The sequence below is a fragment of the Eucyclogobius newberryi genome, unplaced genomic scaffold (assembly GCF_026437365.1).
Source record: "Eucyclogobius newberryi isolate DKJ021-1_F unplaced genomic scaffold, fEucNew1.0.hap1 SCAF_6, whole genome shotgun sequence".
In the NCBI taxonomy this organism is placed as follows: Eukaryota; Metazoa; Chordata; class Actinopteri; order Gobiiformes; family Gobiidae; genus Eucyclogobius; species Eucyclogobius newberryi.
The window spans coordinates 18,751,146-18,769,118 of record NW_027316278.1 but is presented as its reverse complement, the minus strand read 5'-3'; the positions used below and the strand labels follow the sequence as shown (position 1 = coordinate 18,769,118).

The 17,973-nt window shown below is 41.8% G+C and overlaps 1 protein-coding gene across 2 annotated transcripts in view; it reads left to right on the top strand.

Moving 5' to 3' along the window:
• setbp1 (SET binding protein 1) overlaps nt 1-14,222 on the top strand; it is a 29,121-nt gene extending 14,899 nt beyond the window's left edge. Inside the window, exons 3-8 of one of the 2 annotated variants that reach the window (XM_072433012.1) lie at nt 1,206-1,253; nt 2,167-2,528; nt 4,662-6,377; nt 6,493-6,688; nt 6,766-7,801; nt 10,394-14,222. In XM_072433012.1, the coding sequence (XP_072289113.1) occupies nt 1,206-1,253; nt 2,167-2,528; nt 4,662-6,377; nt 6,493-6,688; nt 6,766-7,801; nt 10,394-10,875 (3,840 nt within the window). In that variant the 3' untranslated portion in view covers nt 10,876-14,222. The remainder of the gene's footprint in view (nt 1-1,205; nt 1,254-2,166; nt 2,529-4,661; nt 6,378-6,492; nt 6,689-6,765; nt 7,802-10,393) is intronic. The other variant, XM_072433013.1, reaches the window with a different exon arrangement.
• The last annotated feature ends 3,751 nt before the right edge of the window (nt 14,223-17,973 follow it).

Here is a 17,973-nt window from a genome sequence, read left to right as displayed (position 1 = left end):
ATAGAGGTTGTACAAATAGGGGAACAGTGTATTAAAGGTGAGGGAGTCTGGGTTGTAAGCCTCTTGTTTGTTAAGGGTCAGACTCCCAATAATAGTACATAAATTCCAGACCGCTGCCCCCTGCTGTAAGTCTGAAGAACCACACTAAGAGACTGAGCCAGATGTTATGTGTACACAAAGCAATGATAATAATCTTTTTCTAGTGATTTGATTGGGCTGATTTATAAACGTCTTTTATGTTGTAATGTATTCAGTGGCTGGCAAAGGGATAGAAAAGAAAGGGAGGTATGCTAGAGGACTAAGAACAAAAAGCTGAACTTGTGCCAGCTGGAGAGAGGGGGGCCAGCTGCCGAATTTTTATTTTTTTCCTAGACTTGTGTTTGCTTCCTGTCTCAAACTGCAAAGGTGTCTGTAGCTCCACTTGTGGTGTTGGCTCAGAGTTTATTTGTTAGTTCGTGGGAGGGTACACTTTGGTTGTGATGCTTGTTGTTTTGTAGAGCATCAGAATCATAAAAGGTTTATTGCCAGTGCCATTGAACAACATTTACAAACATAAGAACTTGCTTTGGTGATTCGGTGCAACATGCAATGATGAGCACTAATAAAACAACATATATCAAATCAAAAAGGGCATGCATTGAAGCGTGCCAGACATCTTCCATCTTTTTCTTCCATGTCTTTTAACCTGGAGCAGCAGGTATTCTAGGACAGGTTAAATGAGAAGGCATGTGTGTATCAGGTGTTGGTCATTCAATCTCTCTGAGGACTCCTCGTGTGTCCTCTCATGTGTCACTGACCAGACACATTCACACTTACACACAGACTGTGACGATGGCATGAGTTTGTGGGCGAGTGTCTCTGTCTGTTTGCTAATTGATTATTTAGAAGAGTTTGTTAAATAGATAGTAGTGTTTGTTTTAATTGCATTTCCATAAATGTTTCCAATGTCAGAACATCAGATTTCATAAGAAAAAACACACTTTTCAACCTTGTGTATAGTAAAATATGACATCTCTACAATTAGTTATGGTTCCTCTAATCAGCTAATACATGCATATAATGTCAATTAAATTACTTTGGATGGTATTACTGTAACTTAAGCAGTTATTGGCAATATGCAGGTAATTATACTGAAATCCGATTTGTGTATTGTGCAGTTCTCGTTTGAGCATTGGAATGGTCACATTTATATTTCTTGTGTATAGGTCTGCAGGAAGTCAGTGCTAATCATCTGTCAAAATTCTGCAGATCAGGTGTTCAACCCGCTCGCCTTTCCCTCTAATGCTTGTAACTGTGCATCACAGAGGCATCTTAATATTTTGCATGTGAAATCATCATTTGGCAGAGCTTTTCAGATGTGTACATTATGTTGTGTTGCATGCCTGTGTGTACATGCTGAGAGGCAGGCCTGTGGTTAGGTTACATATCCCTGCAGCGCGGCAGAACAGTGTCTTGTTGCGTCACACTGAGTCTGTTAATAACAGGCTAAACCACAAAGGCCATCCGCCGCTCTATTTCTCATCTTCTGTGAGCCATTGATCATGTTGCTGTGGTACAATAAGCCCTGCACACTGCCGTATTTTCAGTTATAACTTGCTTTATACAGTGATTAGACAGTTACTTTGAATACACTTGATTATGTTTACTAAACATCTTCTGTTGGCATACTTGGAGTTTAGTGTGTTATAAATGATGGGACAATAAGGGACATAGCAATATGAGCTTATGCTGTGGCTGTGCTCAATATCCCATCTCTACCCCACCCCCACCTTTCTCAGCATGTTACATCCTTGCCACAGGAATTTAATTGCTCTGTAAACAAGCCCATTGTTTTGTTGCACACTGTGTGCTCATTGAACTTGGATGTATTAAAAGCTTCAGCCTCGCCATGAAAAGAATAGAATACCAGATTAGTGCATGGCAAAACAATGATAAAATGTTCTCACAAAAATGAAACAATTGCCCAAATTAAAGCCATGTGATTGAGTAATGCTAAGTCTTTGGAGAATGGAAATGGAGTAAATGCCTTGGATAATAAATTGATGATTGATTGCTATATATATATATATATATATATATATATATATATATATATATATATATATATATATATATATATATATATATATATATATATACTGACTATTTTTATTTGTGTGCCCACAGACATACGAGAGGCAGTTCAGAATGCCTGAGCAAAAAGAGGGAGGTCTTCTGCAACTTTTGGGAGATCCTACCCCACCCAAGCACCAGTCCCGGACGGGCCCCCTTCCTGCTCACTCACAGCAGACGCAGCAGTTCAACAGGCACGGACATCAACTCACTCAGGACTGGCTTACAGCTAGTGTTCCGTCCACATCACTAGACAATCCCAACCACCCTGAGTCCATCAGGAACACTTTTCTGGATCAGACACAATCTTTCTCACGATCAGCCCACAGCCCTTCGCCGCAGAGGGCTCTTACCCCAGATCTACAACTGCCTGTGGTTACAGATGCCAGCATTCTCAACCTGACATCCCTCAGCAGGTAACCTTTTGGTCTGAAATGCATTATAGCAGCTTGGCCTGTCACAATAATTACTCTATCTTACCATTCTCTAAATTATAGTTGCTACAATATATTTGGGAATAAATATTTACCACGTGTACATGAATTAATTTTAAGTTTCATAGTTTCGGAAAAAAATCAGTCCTGACTTTTTTCAGCAGGTTGCAACAGACAACCATAAAAACACCACAATTACCACACACTTCAGCCAAGAAACCTTTTTAAAGTGGGCTTCAGTGCTGCATGAACTCAAGTAAACGGGGACATCATTCCTCTGCCTCCTGTAGGTGAAAAAGAAAGACCTCTGTCCAAAACGGGGGGTACGATTTGATCCGTAGAGGGTTGATTATGTAACGACTAATTGTTGATACTAATTCTGATATTTAGAAAAGGTACTGGGATTATCCTGCTTTAAGGTTATTGTGTCAGTGGCAGAGTAGTTTCAATATTCAATTTGTTGTTGTAACAGACCTTACTGTTACCACGCTACAACATTTTAAACTCAATTTTTATAAGAAATGGTTCTATGCACTTTAATGATTTCCATACTAGAGTGATTATATAAACAAATATTGTTATACAATAGATTTAATTTTCATTATGAAAATAATCACTGTTTCTTTTATTCGTTTATAAGATCAAGAACCCTTCTATTCTTGAAAGGTCAAACTTTTTTTTTTTTTTTTTATATGATATTTTTTCTTCAGTGTCCATATCCGCTCAAAAAGGTATCTAGTTTTTATATTAATTTTAGTATAATTTAATTAATTCATTCAATTTATTCATACAGGGAAAACCCAATGAGAAAATGTCTCTTTTTCATGTTTACCCTGTTAAAACACAAAACAAAAGAAACAACCAAGAAACTAACCAATTAAGAAATCAACCAATACATAAAAACACATTTATTCATACAATATGAGATCAAATTATATAAAATAAGTGCATCAGCACTGCGGGTAGTCCTGACCGCTGCTTTAAAATCTTTAAAAGGTTGTGATAATTTAATTTAAAAAGTCTCTGTGTTTTGTTCCACACGGAGGAGAAAAAATGTTGAAAGCCTTTTTTCCTGTCTCTGTGTTGACACGATACAAATGTCCTGGGATCTCAAACAGTGAATACCTGAACTGATGTACAATAAACTAGATAAATAATCATGCAAAATGCCAACTAGAGCCTTATTCACAAACAAAAGGCATGAGTGGTAAGGTATTTCAATATTAGTTCCTGGGTATAGTTTTTGACAAACCTAGTGCCAACTAAATTATTTCCATTAGAGTGTAACATATATACTCACATATGACTTGCATGACTTGTGTACTACGATATCCTACTTTGACATAATCAAACCTCAAATGCAAACATTACTGAGGTAAGTCGGTGTAATCCCTCATTCGTCCAGGCGTGTTCCATAGTAGAAAAAGCTTCAGTTGTAGTCATCTGGACTCAGAAAAAAATAGACGTTTCGACTCTCATCCAAGAGTCATTGTCAATAAAAGAATTTAGGTCGAGAACTCCGATATTTATACTATTCTGTGGTAAGTCCAGCCCATTGGGAGGAGCCTTCCTGAAGAGGAAAGAGTTGTTTGTTACAACAGAAACTTACCCTCTTGGTATCTACCGAGCCTATTCAACCCTTTAAAGGGCTATTAGTCTCCCCTTTGTCTTTGTGAGACCCTGGCTCACCCACCCTGAGTACCTGATTAACATCTAAATGTCCTGGTACTGGTCCTCTACCTCTCCAGGGGTTCAGGGTCAGAAACGGAGGACTAAGATTCAATCTTCCTGTAGTGTACAAAGGGACCCTGAACCCCTAAATTCTTTTATTGACAATGGCTCTTGGATGAGAGTCGAAACGTCTATTTTTTTCTAACTGAGTCCAGATGACTACAACTGAAGCTTTTTCTACTATTACTGAGGTAAACAATACACCATCATGGTCTGTGTTAGTGCATGGCATAAAGCCTGCAAATAAAACATATGTTGATACATTATGATGGACACATGACATATGATATGATGTCTTACGATTTTCATGTCTTGTGGATGCTGTGTTTTTTCTCTTTCTTCTTCTCCATAGTAAAATGTAAATCTTCTCTATGTAATCTCTAGGGGAAAGGGCTTGCTAGAGGTCAGTGAACAGCTCTTTGGAAACATCAAGAAGAAGTATGGCAGAAAGGAGTCCCAGAAGATGCAGACTAATCCTCAGAGTGGTGAAATCTCTTGGGAAAAGCAGTCAGGAAAAGACAGCCCAGCTCATTCGGAGGAGAGGTCAAAATACCGGCAGGAAGAGACATGTGAACAGTATCCAGAGGAGAGAGAGGAGGGGAATCGAATGGCAGAGGAAAGCAAAGGAAGAAAGAGACGGTGGAAGCCTTCTTTTGATGAATCTTTTCCCACAGAGTCACATCAGCGGCAAGCCGGCGAATCCGCTGAGAAACATCAAAACGGGCCGCCTGAACCAAAAGTGGCACACAAGAACGACCCACAAAAGAATGATACGCACTTCACAAGTCACAGGGATGGGAGTGGGGATAGAACTGAGAAAGACAGATCAGATAAAAATGATAAAAGAGAGAAGGGAGAGAGGCTAGAAAGGAGAGATAGTCATGACCCTGACCTGAACAGAATTAAGAAAAACCCAGTGGGACGTCCTAAAACAAGCACTGACTCTTTTAAGCATAGAGAACCCACACACATTATTATGAGCAAACCCAGCCCGTCTACAACTCCAAGACTCCCAAGTCCACACCCCATCTCAAGTCCAAGAGCCGGCATGAGTCCCATTCCAAGCCCAAAACCTCGATCCAACAGTAGTCCGAGCCCGAGTCACAGCATTAGCTCCACAGGCAGCTTCAAACCAGCCAAAGGCAAGGACAGGTGGTCATATCTGAAGGCTATGAAACACACCAGTCTTATGTCACCTCAACGAGACAACAAGTCCAGCCCTTCACCCTTCGCCGACCCCCCTTCGCCTTTCCCCATCACCCCATCCAGTCCTTTGTACACTAACACCGACAGCTTGACCGTCCACACGCCAATCAAGAGGAAGCGAGGGCGCCCCAAGAAGCAGCCACTTTTGACCGTGGAGACAATTCACGAGGGGACATCCACCTCACCCCCGAGCCCGCTGTCCCAGGACTCTTCTGCAGCTCTGAACTGCAAAAGGAAGGCACACACATTAAATACATTGGTCCATGTGGCTAGCTCTAAACGTGGAAGAGGGCATCGTCCAGTGAGTCGGGTCAAGCTTGGGAAAATGCAGAGTATCCTGAACGAGATTCTGATCGGTTCTAGTCAAGGTGGTTCTCTTAGTTTGAAGTCTACGTCAGCTCCTGTTACTACAGCGATGACAGCAGTGGCATCTACAATAGAGGCACGGCTCGGAAAGCAGATCAATGTTAGTAAGAGAGGAACAATCTACATCGGCAAAAAAAGAGGGAGAAAGCCCCGAGCAGAAACCCAAGAGTCAAAAATCACCAAGGAAAGGAGTTTGTTTTCTGGTCTCCATGATAGTGTAGTGCCTTCCACCACCTCCTCTCCTTCACTCAGAGCTGATGCCTCTATGCCCAGTCTACAGCCTATTTCTGCGATGCCCTCCAAGCCGCTGGGGCGGGGTTTCCTCTCTGCCGGGTGGAAGTTGTCACCACCGCGTCTTCTGGCAAATTCACCGTCACATCTTTCTGAAGGGGCATCTGTGAAGGAGGTGACCCTATCCCCCATCAGTGAGTCCCACAGCGAGGAAACCATCCCGAGTGACAGTGGGATTGGTACTGACAATAACAGTACGTCAGATCAAGCAGAGAAGGGACCAGCTTCAAGACGCAGGTGAGCATGCCCACTTTGGCTTTAATAAATGAAATACAAAGTAGTACTTCTTTTACGATCACACACGAAATCCAATTTGAGTGTTTTTTTCATTTGGTCTTTACCTTCTTTGTAGGTATTCCTTTGACCTGTGTGGATATGAGACTCCCGAGGCAGCTGCTCTTGAAGCCTCCAGCAGAGATCGCAGGACACAGGTGACTTCAGTGGATAACTTCCTTACGCAGCAGGAGAAGAAACAGAAACATCATCGAAGAAAGAGGAAGTGCTTACAGACCCGTGATCATTTGCACTTTTTGGCTGAATTAGAAGAGGTTAGAAACATGCACATAAGCAATAATCTTCAGTTCAATGTTTGGGCTCGTTTTAATAACAGTTTTTTTCACCACAGGTTGTCTTAAAGCTGCAGCAGTTGAGAGTATCTCACCGACGATACACTTGCTACCCACAGCATCCATATCCCTCCATATTCCGCCTAAACTTCCACCATTTCTACCCCATGACCTATGACTCCTATCCCTGTGAGCCCAGCCCTTACATGCGTCGCAGTGTTGACTTGAAGGCGAAAAGGAGACGGGGTCGTCCAGCCAAAGCCAGCGAGCCAATCACATCAAAGCTGCCTTTTGTACAAGGATATGGCTATCCCCTAGCAGGAGGCAATTACTATGCAGCACCCTATGCCATGCCTTATGCCGCCCCTCTGGGTCTGGGATATTTCCCTCCTGCTCCGCCATTTTACCTGCCCCACCCTTCGCTAGGACCAGCACCTTCATCACCCTTCATGAGGCCAGCTGCCCCCCCTCCCAAAGCCTACCATTCTGCAGCCCACTCAAATCTCCAGCCAGGGGCCAAGCTCCATGGAGCTAATGGCTCAATGCAAGGGGCTTCTGTGAGAGCAGAGAGCCTGGGCAATAGCAGTGCAGGTGGTCTACGCCTTCACAAGAGGAAACACAAGCACAAACATAAGCACAAAGATGAGCCGCTGCTGTCTCCACGCGACCACCAGGATCTAGGAGGACTCTTCAGTGGAGCCAAAGCCAATGCACGCCTGAGCATGATGACAGACAGGAGAGACTTCAGTCAGGGCTCGTCCAAGACTCTGGAAAAGCAGAGAAACAGTGGACGTGCACCAAGCTTAGGGATGTTTGGCGATGACCCGAATCAGCAACCTCACTCTCACTCTCTCTCTGACAACCAGTTCCACCTGCGTCAAACTGGACAACCAATCAAAAGCTTCTTTAACAGCTACAGTAGTGATTCACAGCAGCCAGAACCAGCGTATGACCTCTTTCTGGGGTCACAAGAGGAATGCAATGGAAGAGGCAAGACGTCAAGGCTTCCTATGTTTGGAGATCAAGGCCTCATGTCGTTTCATACTGCAGGGCAGCAGCCTGGACCGAGCAAGTGTACCAGCACCTCACTCACAGGTAATAACAATATACAACATGATACCAAATACTTATTGTGTTTATATATTTGTTATAACAACAGCGGTATGCATTGTTCCAACATGATCGCCCCTATTAGGAGGAAGAGATTCAGGAGTAACTGAAAACCATATCCTGCTAATTACATTACATGACATTTAGGATGTTTTATGGTCTATATTAGCGCTACAAATTCTATAGCTACTGTAATGGTCTATTTATTAGATATTTTATCTATTCTGGTTATCAAGACTATTAATCACACTTATTTTGTATGGTAGCTTAAATGTCTGTATATGAAAGATAAAATTGTGTTTTTTTTTGTGGTGAAGAATATCATTTTGGCTTAATATTTACAACAGTTACTTATTATTTAATGAAAACGATGTGCTGCACAATATTAAAGTAAAAACCAAACAAAGAGGGAGGGTCGTCAAACAAAAGAGCAGAATATGTCTCCTCACTCAGAGGCTGAAATATATTTAGGTACATTCTGTATTAGTCTGTCTTGAACACATCTGGCGGTTATAGAAAGAACGTAATGCATGGATAGAGATGACTATAATTCACCAATCTCTCCGTCTTCTCCCTCCCTCTGCCGCTGCCAATGCCTTTGCCAGAGATATATTATTCACACAGTGTGATTTATTTTCTACAGACACACCGTAAAAGGCCCTTGCCTGTGTTAAAAGAGCTGGCTAGCAGCCAGGGGTTTAATGACTGGGGCCTAGTCCAGTAGTAGGGGAGGAGAAGCCAGGGGCTCAGAGTACACCCCCACCCCAGGGGAACAGCACGGATGACTCACGTAGATCCCCCCACTCCCCCAACCATCCCCCTGGTTTAGAAGCTGCAGTCTTTTTCTACCTTTCTTCCTTCTCATCCTTCCTGGTCCCTCTTGTGCTGTTTCTGCACTTCTTGCCCTTGCTCTGCTCCTGTTCCCCCCCATCCCACATAAACACATCCCTGGTTAGTCCTCTTCCCTCTCTCTGCTCAGTCTACCCTCCCCCTTGTTTCCCCATTACCCTTCTCCTCCTCATCCTCTCGGCCCCTCCTCTTTCAAGACTTACTGCTTCACTTAACAGCTTTAGACCAATTAAAATATGAGCGCCTGTTCCATAAGAAACATATATAAGAACATGAATTTATGGAGACAGTTAGGGATATGCAGTCATTACCTTTTAAACACTCAATGTTTACAATAAAGCACATCTTCCACTAGGCTTTATAACTTGCATGTTGTTTTATGCAGTTGCTCTCAACACATTTGGATGGTTGTGTACTGACTTCCTATTCCACCGAGAAACAGGTCCTCAGTGCTATATGGCCCCTCTCACTGCTGAAGGTCACTGGTTTTATGTTCCGTGTATGCAGCTCATAAATTTCTGCTACTTTGTGTGTGTGTGAGAGAGAACTGGATGGGAGCACACTTGTGTGTAGCTCATAAACTACTGCTACTTAGTGCTTTCTGCATTAGACTAATTTCACTGCCTGGCCTGAATTCTTCTGCAACAATAAGGAGTGATGTTCTCTGGAGTTTTAAATAGGGGTTTTATTTTAAGGTATAATTTGTATATATGTAATTGATTCTATATCCTATTTGTTGTCATCATAATCATTATTTGCTATGTTTGGTGAAACTTTAGGTCATAGCCAATGTTTTTTTTCTTTTGAAATAAAAATCATGTGGCATATGAGCAGCACTGTAAGGGAGAGGGTTTGGTCAGGGAATCCAGCAATTGCAGTAAAAGCTCATAAAAGCAACCCTGCATGTTGTGCACGCTGCTCAGGGACTGGTGTCTGATTGTGCTTTTCCTCCATTTTGGCTGTGCCTTAGTCTCAGCCCTGGGAACAGTGCCCAGACAGAGAGGAGGGAGGAGTCTCCAAACAAGACAGGGATACAAACAAAAAGAAGGACAGACATGGACCAAGACCAGGAAGCATTTCTGAAACTGAAAAGGAAATGGAATATTGCAGGGCTACCAGTTTAATTGAAGATGTAAACTGATGTTCAAGGGTTGAGTGGAACTGGGAATTATGGGTAAAAGAGGAACCGCATGGAAAGGGCATAGTGCCCAATCACCAGTGTGAGGGGAACAATATGGCTCCAATTTCTTGAGCTCAGCCCTTTTGAACTGCTGAAGCCTTAGTTTGTGGGAGCAGTTAGTGTTCTTTCACTTGTGTGGATGTGTAAGGAGATAAATGCATCAGAATGCATGTGTTGATGAATGGTATTCTGGCAGTCTTTGCTCCAGATGTACAGGGTTGTTATCATGTAGCAACATTAAATGGATGAAGGAGACATTTCTGTGGATTTCCTGCTTAGCAAAATGGGATCTCCTCCTCTCCTCTCTCCTCACAGCTCTCGTATAGACAATTACAGGATAGGATATGCTCTCCTGGCTCAGCTGGGCTTTCAAAAGCTACATGAATATGACCGAATTAGCAGGAAGCTCTTGACTTTTTTCACCAGCTAAAAGGGTGTCTTTTATGAATTCATCCTGACTGAAATATGACCATAAAATATTCATTCTGCTTAGCTATATCTGCCTTTCCAAGTAACACCTTGCTTATGATCAATTTCTTTGTTCACAGGTGCTGCTGGCAAGCGGAGGTACAAGCGTCGTGAAGTGGAGCAGATCCAAAATAATGTGAGAAGGATGCATTCACTGAACTTTGAGCATGTGCAGAAGATTCTCCGTGCCAAGCGATTGCAGCGCCAAGCCAAAACAGGAAACAATGTCATCAAGCGACGACCAGGACGACCCAGAAAGCAGCCTGTAGAGTCTGTGGTGGCCAGTGGGCTGGAGCAAGGCTTGGACCTGTTGTCTGACAGAAGAGCTGATGGGAGGACTCTGGGGATGCCTGTACTGGAGAGGTGTGATGACCTGCCAGGCAGACAGAGTGTCAGGCCCAGTCTGACCCCCGAGGCACTGGAGTTCTCCAATCATGACTCTATCGCGGCCACAATAGAGACAGTGGTACATCAGGCCACTTCTGTACCTCCAGCAAAAGGTGGGAAACGTAGGGGCAGGCCCCACAGCAGAGACAACTTGTGGGCTCCCTCCAGCCAGTAGTTTCGAAAAGAGACAAGGACTGTCTAAATCAGCTGAGCACAGGTAGAGAAGTCAGAGGCAGTGCCCTTATTCTGGGACTTTTTGGAGCACTTTGATTAGTTTTTCTTCTCTGTAAAAGTTAAGGAGGAATAGGAAGAAGGGGTCAATGTGCCATTCCTCTATTTGCTACATCGAAACCAGACATGAGCCTTTTAGGTTTCCTCTGCTCTTTCTTTAACATGGCACTATATGGTACTCTTTGACGCTGATCTAATGCTATAGAAATCTATACATACTTGGTCCTGATAGGTTAGGATAATAATGTAATTCTTATGTTTGTGATATGGTGATGTGTATGGTCTTTTATGATGCTATATCTGAATGTGGCTTCAGCCATATATTTACCAGCAGGGGAATGGGAAAGTTGTATTAAACTGTGCATCTCTGCTTATCTTTGTCTTTCTATGAAAGTTTGTCAAAGATTTGGATTACAGCAGTATTAAAGCCACCTTGTCCATTGACTTGGCCCCCACTATACCTTTTGTTGTATCTGTTTAAAGACAACATTTTTTAAACCTCATCTTTTATCTCCAATAGATAGCTGGATGTCTTCAGACAAACCTTGTTTGTTTTATTCTTCCATGTTCGGGCCTCTTTGGCAGTGAATTAAAGGCAATACAGTGGATGAGATTGTTGAGACTGTACATAGAAATTATGTTGTTTTTTGCCTGCCTTGTACAATGGAAAACCAGCTTATAGACATGTACTGGCATACAATATGTCAAATAGATCTGTTGTACCATAGACAATGAAAGATGTGTATTGTTTTATAACCAAAAGCAGACATGGGTGTGACTCAAAACAAGTTTGTTTTCAGACTGAACCACATACTCATTCATACTTTTCATTATTGTGTACTGTATATATCCAGGGGGCATTACAGTATAAAAGTGAATCAGGTGTATTCTTGGAAAACCTTAATGCACTATGAAACATACCCTTGCATCAATCAAATGCAGCACTTACATGCTAGTCCCAGCCTTATGTTTGATCCTCTGCGATGGTGAACCATTGCAGAGAGCATACATTATTTTAATCAGATTGTATATGCAGGCTACGCAGCCAAAAGCGTCAAAGCAACACCCTGATCTAAATAGGGGCTCCCTCTCATTGTTTTCAAAAGTAAATCTCGGTTTTTCAATTTGACTTCATTTTGGTCCAGAGTAGTAGGTTTAGAAACCAAAGTTACACAATTCAGTTTAAGAATGTTTCTGTTTTATTGATTACTTTGTCACTGGCACCAATTAAAAGCATTCCTATGTGAACTCAGAATGTAGCTATCCTGGATGTTCATGTTTTGCTGACATGCTTTTCTCATTTTTAGAGTGTTTGTGGCACAGAATAGTGCTTGGCTTTTCCTCAAGCTATTATTTCAGAATAGAAGCATAGTCTGTTTGATGGGAATATTTTAGTTTCAGTGATTCAACTTGTGCCTTATGTTTTCTTTCATTGGTTTAACCTAAAACAGTGTTAGTGTACCTGACCCAAAATATGAATGTGTCTTAATCTGTCCCAGAGCATGCCACTGTCTCCCACTTCTCTGCCTTCAGTCACTCACATGTTACTGAAGATTTCATACTTAGATATAACAGTTTGAACTGGGTATGCACTCTGCTTTAGGCCTCCTTCAAGCTGACTCAGTACCATCAGTCATTGGACAGCTAAGTGCTGGGCAGAATAGCAGCAGATGATGTTGCCATGGAAAACACATGCTCATACTACATTGTTGTTTGCTATGCATCAGGCCATGCTTTGCAATGACCTTATTAGGAAATTCAGTTCTGGGTCCACCCTGCATCATAAAAAAGTGTTATTTTCATTCATATGGAAAGAATTGTGAATACTAGTAATAATTTGTGCAGAAAGTGACTATCAATACATGAACTATAATTACTGCAGCTCCATGCAGTACAGCCTTAAGCAGATGTAATACTACAGTATTGAAGTGTTGTTGTACTTAGTGTTATTACGTCCATCCCGTATGAATGTTGGCCAAGCTTTGCAGGCTCAGGCTGTTCCCTCACTCACCTATCATCTCTTCTCTTCTAAAATCACTGTTGAGTTGCAACATTAATTGGAGGTAATTGGCATAGTTCTTATAAAATCTACACAACACAAAAATGACAATTACAAAACAATAATAGAGGGCAGTGGGGTTATCAGAATTAGCAGCATCTAGATTTGAGGTCCTTGAGGAAACAGACAAAAACATGTGATGTGAGTAATCCCACTTTACAAAATAAGGTCCTGTGTCTAGTCTGCAGTGGTGAATTGAGACTATGCTCCATTAGTTTTAGGGACCTCTCGCTTAGCAGCTCAGCCCTATCTACACTGGTCTGTGATTGGAGACTTGAAGAGCCAGAAGTCGATTCTGTCTTGTCTGTCTTTTCTACCAGCCAATGCTCCGGTGCCTTCTAACACTGACAAGTATTGTCCAAACCCAGAGCTTTCACTTTACACAGAGACTACAGATGCATGAGTTTATCCGTCAGTCTGGACCAGTGGCTCTAGGTGAAATACTGACATAGGGATGTCTGACTCAGTATCAGTGACTACATCGAGGGCAAAGCAGCAGAATTTCCTCTAGATCTTTGAGTGGGATCCTCCTCAGCAGTTGTGTATGTAGTCATTCTCACATCACCCAGATCTAAGCTATAATGTTCAAAGCTGGAAATGCAGAAAATCTTTGATGAAAACCAATAAATGTACTTATTTTGAGCACAAACTGTGTGGGCATATTTGAGTTTGTATACAACCTACTACGTATATTCAAACCTTTTCTAAAGTGGGTTTTCATTATTTGCATGCTCAACCAGATTGTATGCATAAATATTTTAGACAAGGCAAAAGTTAAATTTGAATTACATTTGGAGCAGAACTTGTACATGGTTTGATATGTTTCTTTTTGTAATGAATTTTTTTAATTCATGAAGCATTTTTGTACATTGTATTAATATGAAAAATATTTGACATATAGAGTAAAAACTAGATGCACATGCATATGCATATATCTTTCAGGTATGTATGTGTAAATGTACACATATATTTTGTATTTGCATTCGCCAGCATACAGATATATGTCTTAAGCACATATGTACATGCAATATATGTATATCCATGTCTGCTGGCATGTTTATGATCTTGTAGGTTATTTTCTGTATTATATTTTCTCTTTCCTCCGAAAGAAAAGCTCATTATTTTGCTAACCTTATGTTGGCTGGCAGCATTGAGCACTTATAAAGAAGAACTACGTCAAAGTTGTTCATGTCATCCATTGTGTGAAATAATAAATGACTTTATTGACAGCTCATGGTGGCACTTCTCTTATTCTTTGGGGGTATTGTGTTTTATTGAAAGCTCTAGTCTAATTAAAGCTCCACTGTTCTATGTCAATAAACTGGTCAGAGATCTAATATGTTAAAGTCAGATGGTCAAAGATATGAATGTTACAGCCCATGGATTCAGCATGTAGTGGTTGAGAGCAGGGAAATCCTCCTCGCTCACTATCACTCTGAACACATGCCTTCGCTGCACTGCACTCTCATGTTCATTAGCTAAGCCTACATCTCTAAATCCTGCCAGCACTAGTCCAACAGTGACAGGTCTTGGAGGGTTGGGCTGCTCGCTGCCTTCTTATTGGATGAGGATAAGTGGGAAGTGCCCCACTATTGGCTGCTGCCAACTAGTAAAATTCTTCTGTTACCATGGTTGCAGGGTGAGCTGCCCAAATGTGTGTATCTTGTGGTACTGATAGTACTGTTGGCACCACTGAGCTTGAGCAGAAAAAAACCTGTGATGAAAGTCAAGGCTGCATAGAGGCTGCACCCACAGCACACAGCACTCATCCCTGTAAATGAGCCCACATGGCTGGGTACACCTCCTCCAGCATGAGATGAGGACCTGCATCAGTAAAACAGCCTAACCACCGCAGGAGAGAGGCACCACGAGGTCGAGTGAGTGCCCGCTGCACTTGACAGTTCAAAGCACACATTTCTTCTCAAGTTGCACCGTCATCTTGAGTGTAATCTGACAAAGCCAATGTGCAAGATGGAGCTCAATGAATTTCACTGACTATGAAGTGCATGCCATGTAACATTACATAATACATTATTAAGCATTAAATCAAGCCACATTTAATAACTTGGTTCAGTAATAAATTATGAAGAGATATGTGCAGAGCAAGTGTGGAAGATGACCCGAGACTTTAACATAAGGGTTAGGGTTTCAGTGCAGCTTTTTAGTTCTGCACAGCCTGTCTTCTAATGTAACAGTTAATTTATTATCACGGGGGCTACTACAGACAAGATGTTTAAGTCTTTGTACACAGTATTGTTTACTTTCAATATACATTTCTAAATATAATACTAAAATTATTAGAAAGCTTTGAATAAGCTCTATGTGGTTAGTTCCGCACAATAAATGAGTATTAGTCACTGGCAACAGAACAGAGCCTCCTAAGTGCCATGTAAATGAGTAATTTATCTGTGTTGGTGTTTTCAGAGGATGACTGTTGCTGGTGTTTATTAAGATGGATAGGACAGGGAGCATGTGCACCCTTCAGTGCCTTCAGTGCTCTGTAATGGCAGCTCTGGAGAGACACCATCTGGTGGTGGAACATATCAGTGCGGCTCAGAGCCCTTCAAAAGCCCTGGGCTCCTGTCACATTCACAGCAAACAGAGCATCACTTTACCTGTCTTGTCCAAGTGGCACCTTGAGAATGTATTTCCCTGCAGTGACTGATAGAAATCTCAACTGCGACTTGAGCCATTCAAATGCACAGCTCAATGTGTTATTCATTGATTCACTCGAAAGATCAGTGCAAGAATGAGTGGCACGGGAAGTTATGTGCGGTTCAAAGATAATGCAGGAGATATGGCAGCGAGGAGCAGCAGTTGCTACGGTGACAGGGTGACTCACAGCAGTTTGACTCTGTCCCCAGCTTCTCCTATTTGGGATGTGTCAGGTTTGTTAGTTACAGTTCCTAGTACAGTGCAGTGATAACCTGCAGCAGAAGGATAAGGTGCTCACTACAGAGACACTTTGGTCCTATCTTTCAATATTACAGATTAAGTGCCCAGACCTGAATTCAAACTGTGTGATGTTCTCAAAATGTTCTCCAGATCCAAACAATGTGGATCTCCAGTAAATCCTGCATGTCATATGAAATGTTTCTAGTTTTGCACTCTTGCCTTCTCTATACAAAATAGATGGACATGTAAAAAAGAGTTTAAGCTCTGTTCAAACTCCTTGTCATGTGACTCCCTTCATAGTTTGTGCTATTGTTAGTATCTTGGCTCTGGATCGTATTAATGATGTGAACACTTAGTCAATGTGGCTTTTTGATGAGAGAAGGCCACTTAATCTCTCTATTCAGGCTCCATCTCCCTCGCACACACACCTCCCCCTTGGTCCTCCTAATAAGCTGTCTTTCTGTCTCCTGTAATTTGGCAGACTGGTCTATTATATGATACAGTCATATTTTATTAATGGACTCCCTGCAGCGAACACACACTCCCCTCGGTGAATGAGATTATGTGACGCGCAGGGAGCATGCCTCCACGTTAAAAATGATTTCAACTCCTCGGTTGGTTTTGGGCCATAGAGTTTGTTAGTGTGTAGAGCAAAGCTGGAAGACTGGCAGCTACACACTTCAACACCTGCATCACCGCGGTAATACACAACAATAATACAATTTATTGCACCCTAAACCTGAATTCAATGTTTAGACAATGAGTTTTTTTGTATCTGTCTCAGCTTTTTGGCAGTGCCTGTGCATAATGTTTTAGCACTGCCACACATTTCTAGACCCACATCTCAAGACAGATCTTTCTATAACTGAGCTGGTGTATTCTGTAGCTCGTCTCCTGCTTACTTCTGTCAGTGGTTACTGGTAGGAGCCTATCCCAGAAACTATAGGCAAGAAGTAAAATAACAATAAAATCCAGATTCAAGCAGCAGGGACTATATACATCCACAGGCGTGATGGGGGGAGCGTACGAGGCCTTTATACACAGTTAGTCCCTCATTCTGATTGATCCCCTTTTCACCATCTATTTCTCCCAGCTGTACCCAGATAGAGTCCACATTACAGAGGGAGAATGCTCAGGCTCTTGAGGAACTGCTATTTTCAACAACCAAAACCCACATGACTCATTTACATATACAGATATTCTTGGTGAAAGCAGAGGAGGAGAGATGTGCGCCACAGTAAACAAATCATTATTCTACATAAACCTGATGTAATTATACACTACGATACATTATTTCAAAGACTTTCACATAGCTTTGTTGGAAAGGTCTTGCTGTGAAAGTTTGTGTATAGCCCCATACAGCGTTAAGGCACTTTCCATCCGATAACCTCCTTCTAATGAGGCTGCCTTGTCTGTTTGGAACACACCCCTAGATTATCATTATGTTTCAGTTCTTTAGATTTTACAGCAGCGGCTTGTCAAAGATCATCTCAAAACAAGAGCTGTGTTTCTAGCTCTAGGAAACAGTCCAGGGCAACAAATGGAAGGAAATGAGATATTTACTGTATCACATGCGTTTATTATGTGAGCACATCCAACATTTTTACATGTGTAAGAGAATCTGCCATGTGTGATCCCATAATGAAGCAGCCAGCTGTCAGATACGCATTAATGTTTAACACCATGTGACAGGCAAGGCACACATCACCGGGGTGGCAAACGTGTGCTAAGAGCTGGGGGAGAAACACACAGCACTCTTCACTGTCATGTGGCAGCATTGAGACAGTTCCATTATTATTAACAACCCACAGTACAAAATAGGGTGGTCAAAAATATTGATACAACACACAAAACAACACTAAAACTAAAAAAAGGACAAAAAAATAATCGTTTCTGAATACAGTTTTAGAATGTCATGATTGCACCAGAACAAGCTAAATAAAACAATTGGCATGTCACAGTAACACCTTGTGTGTAATATATTTCTGAAGAAAATATAGACTATAAATGATAATATAGAAACTAATTCATGCCACTCATCTATGATGAGTCATACAAGTTATTTATTCAACCGGATACGGCTCAGAT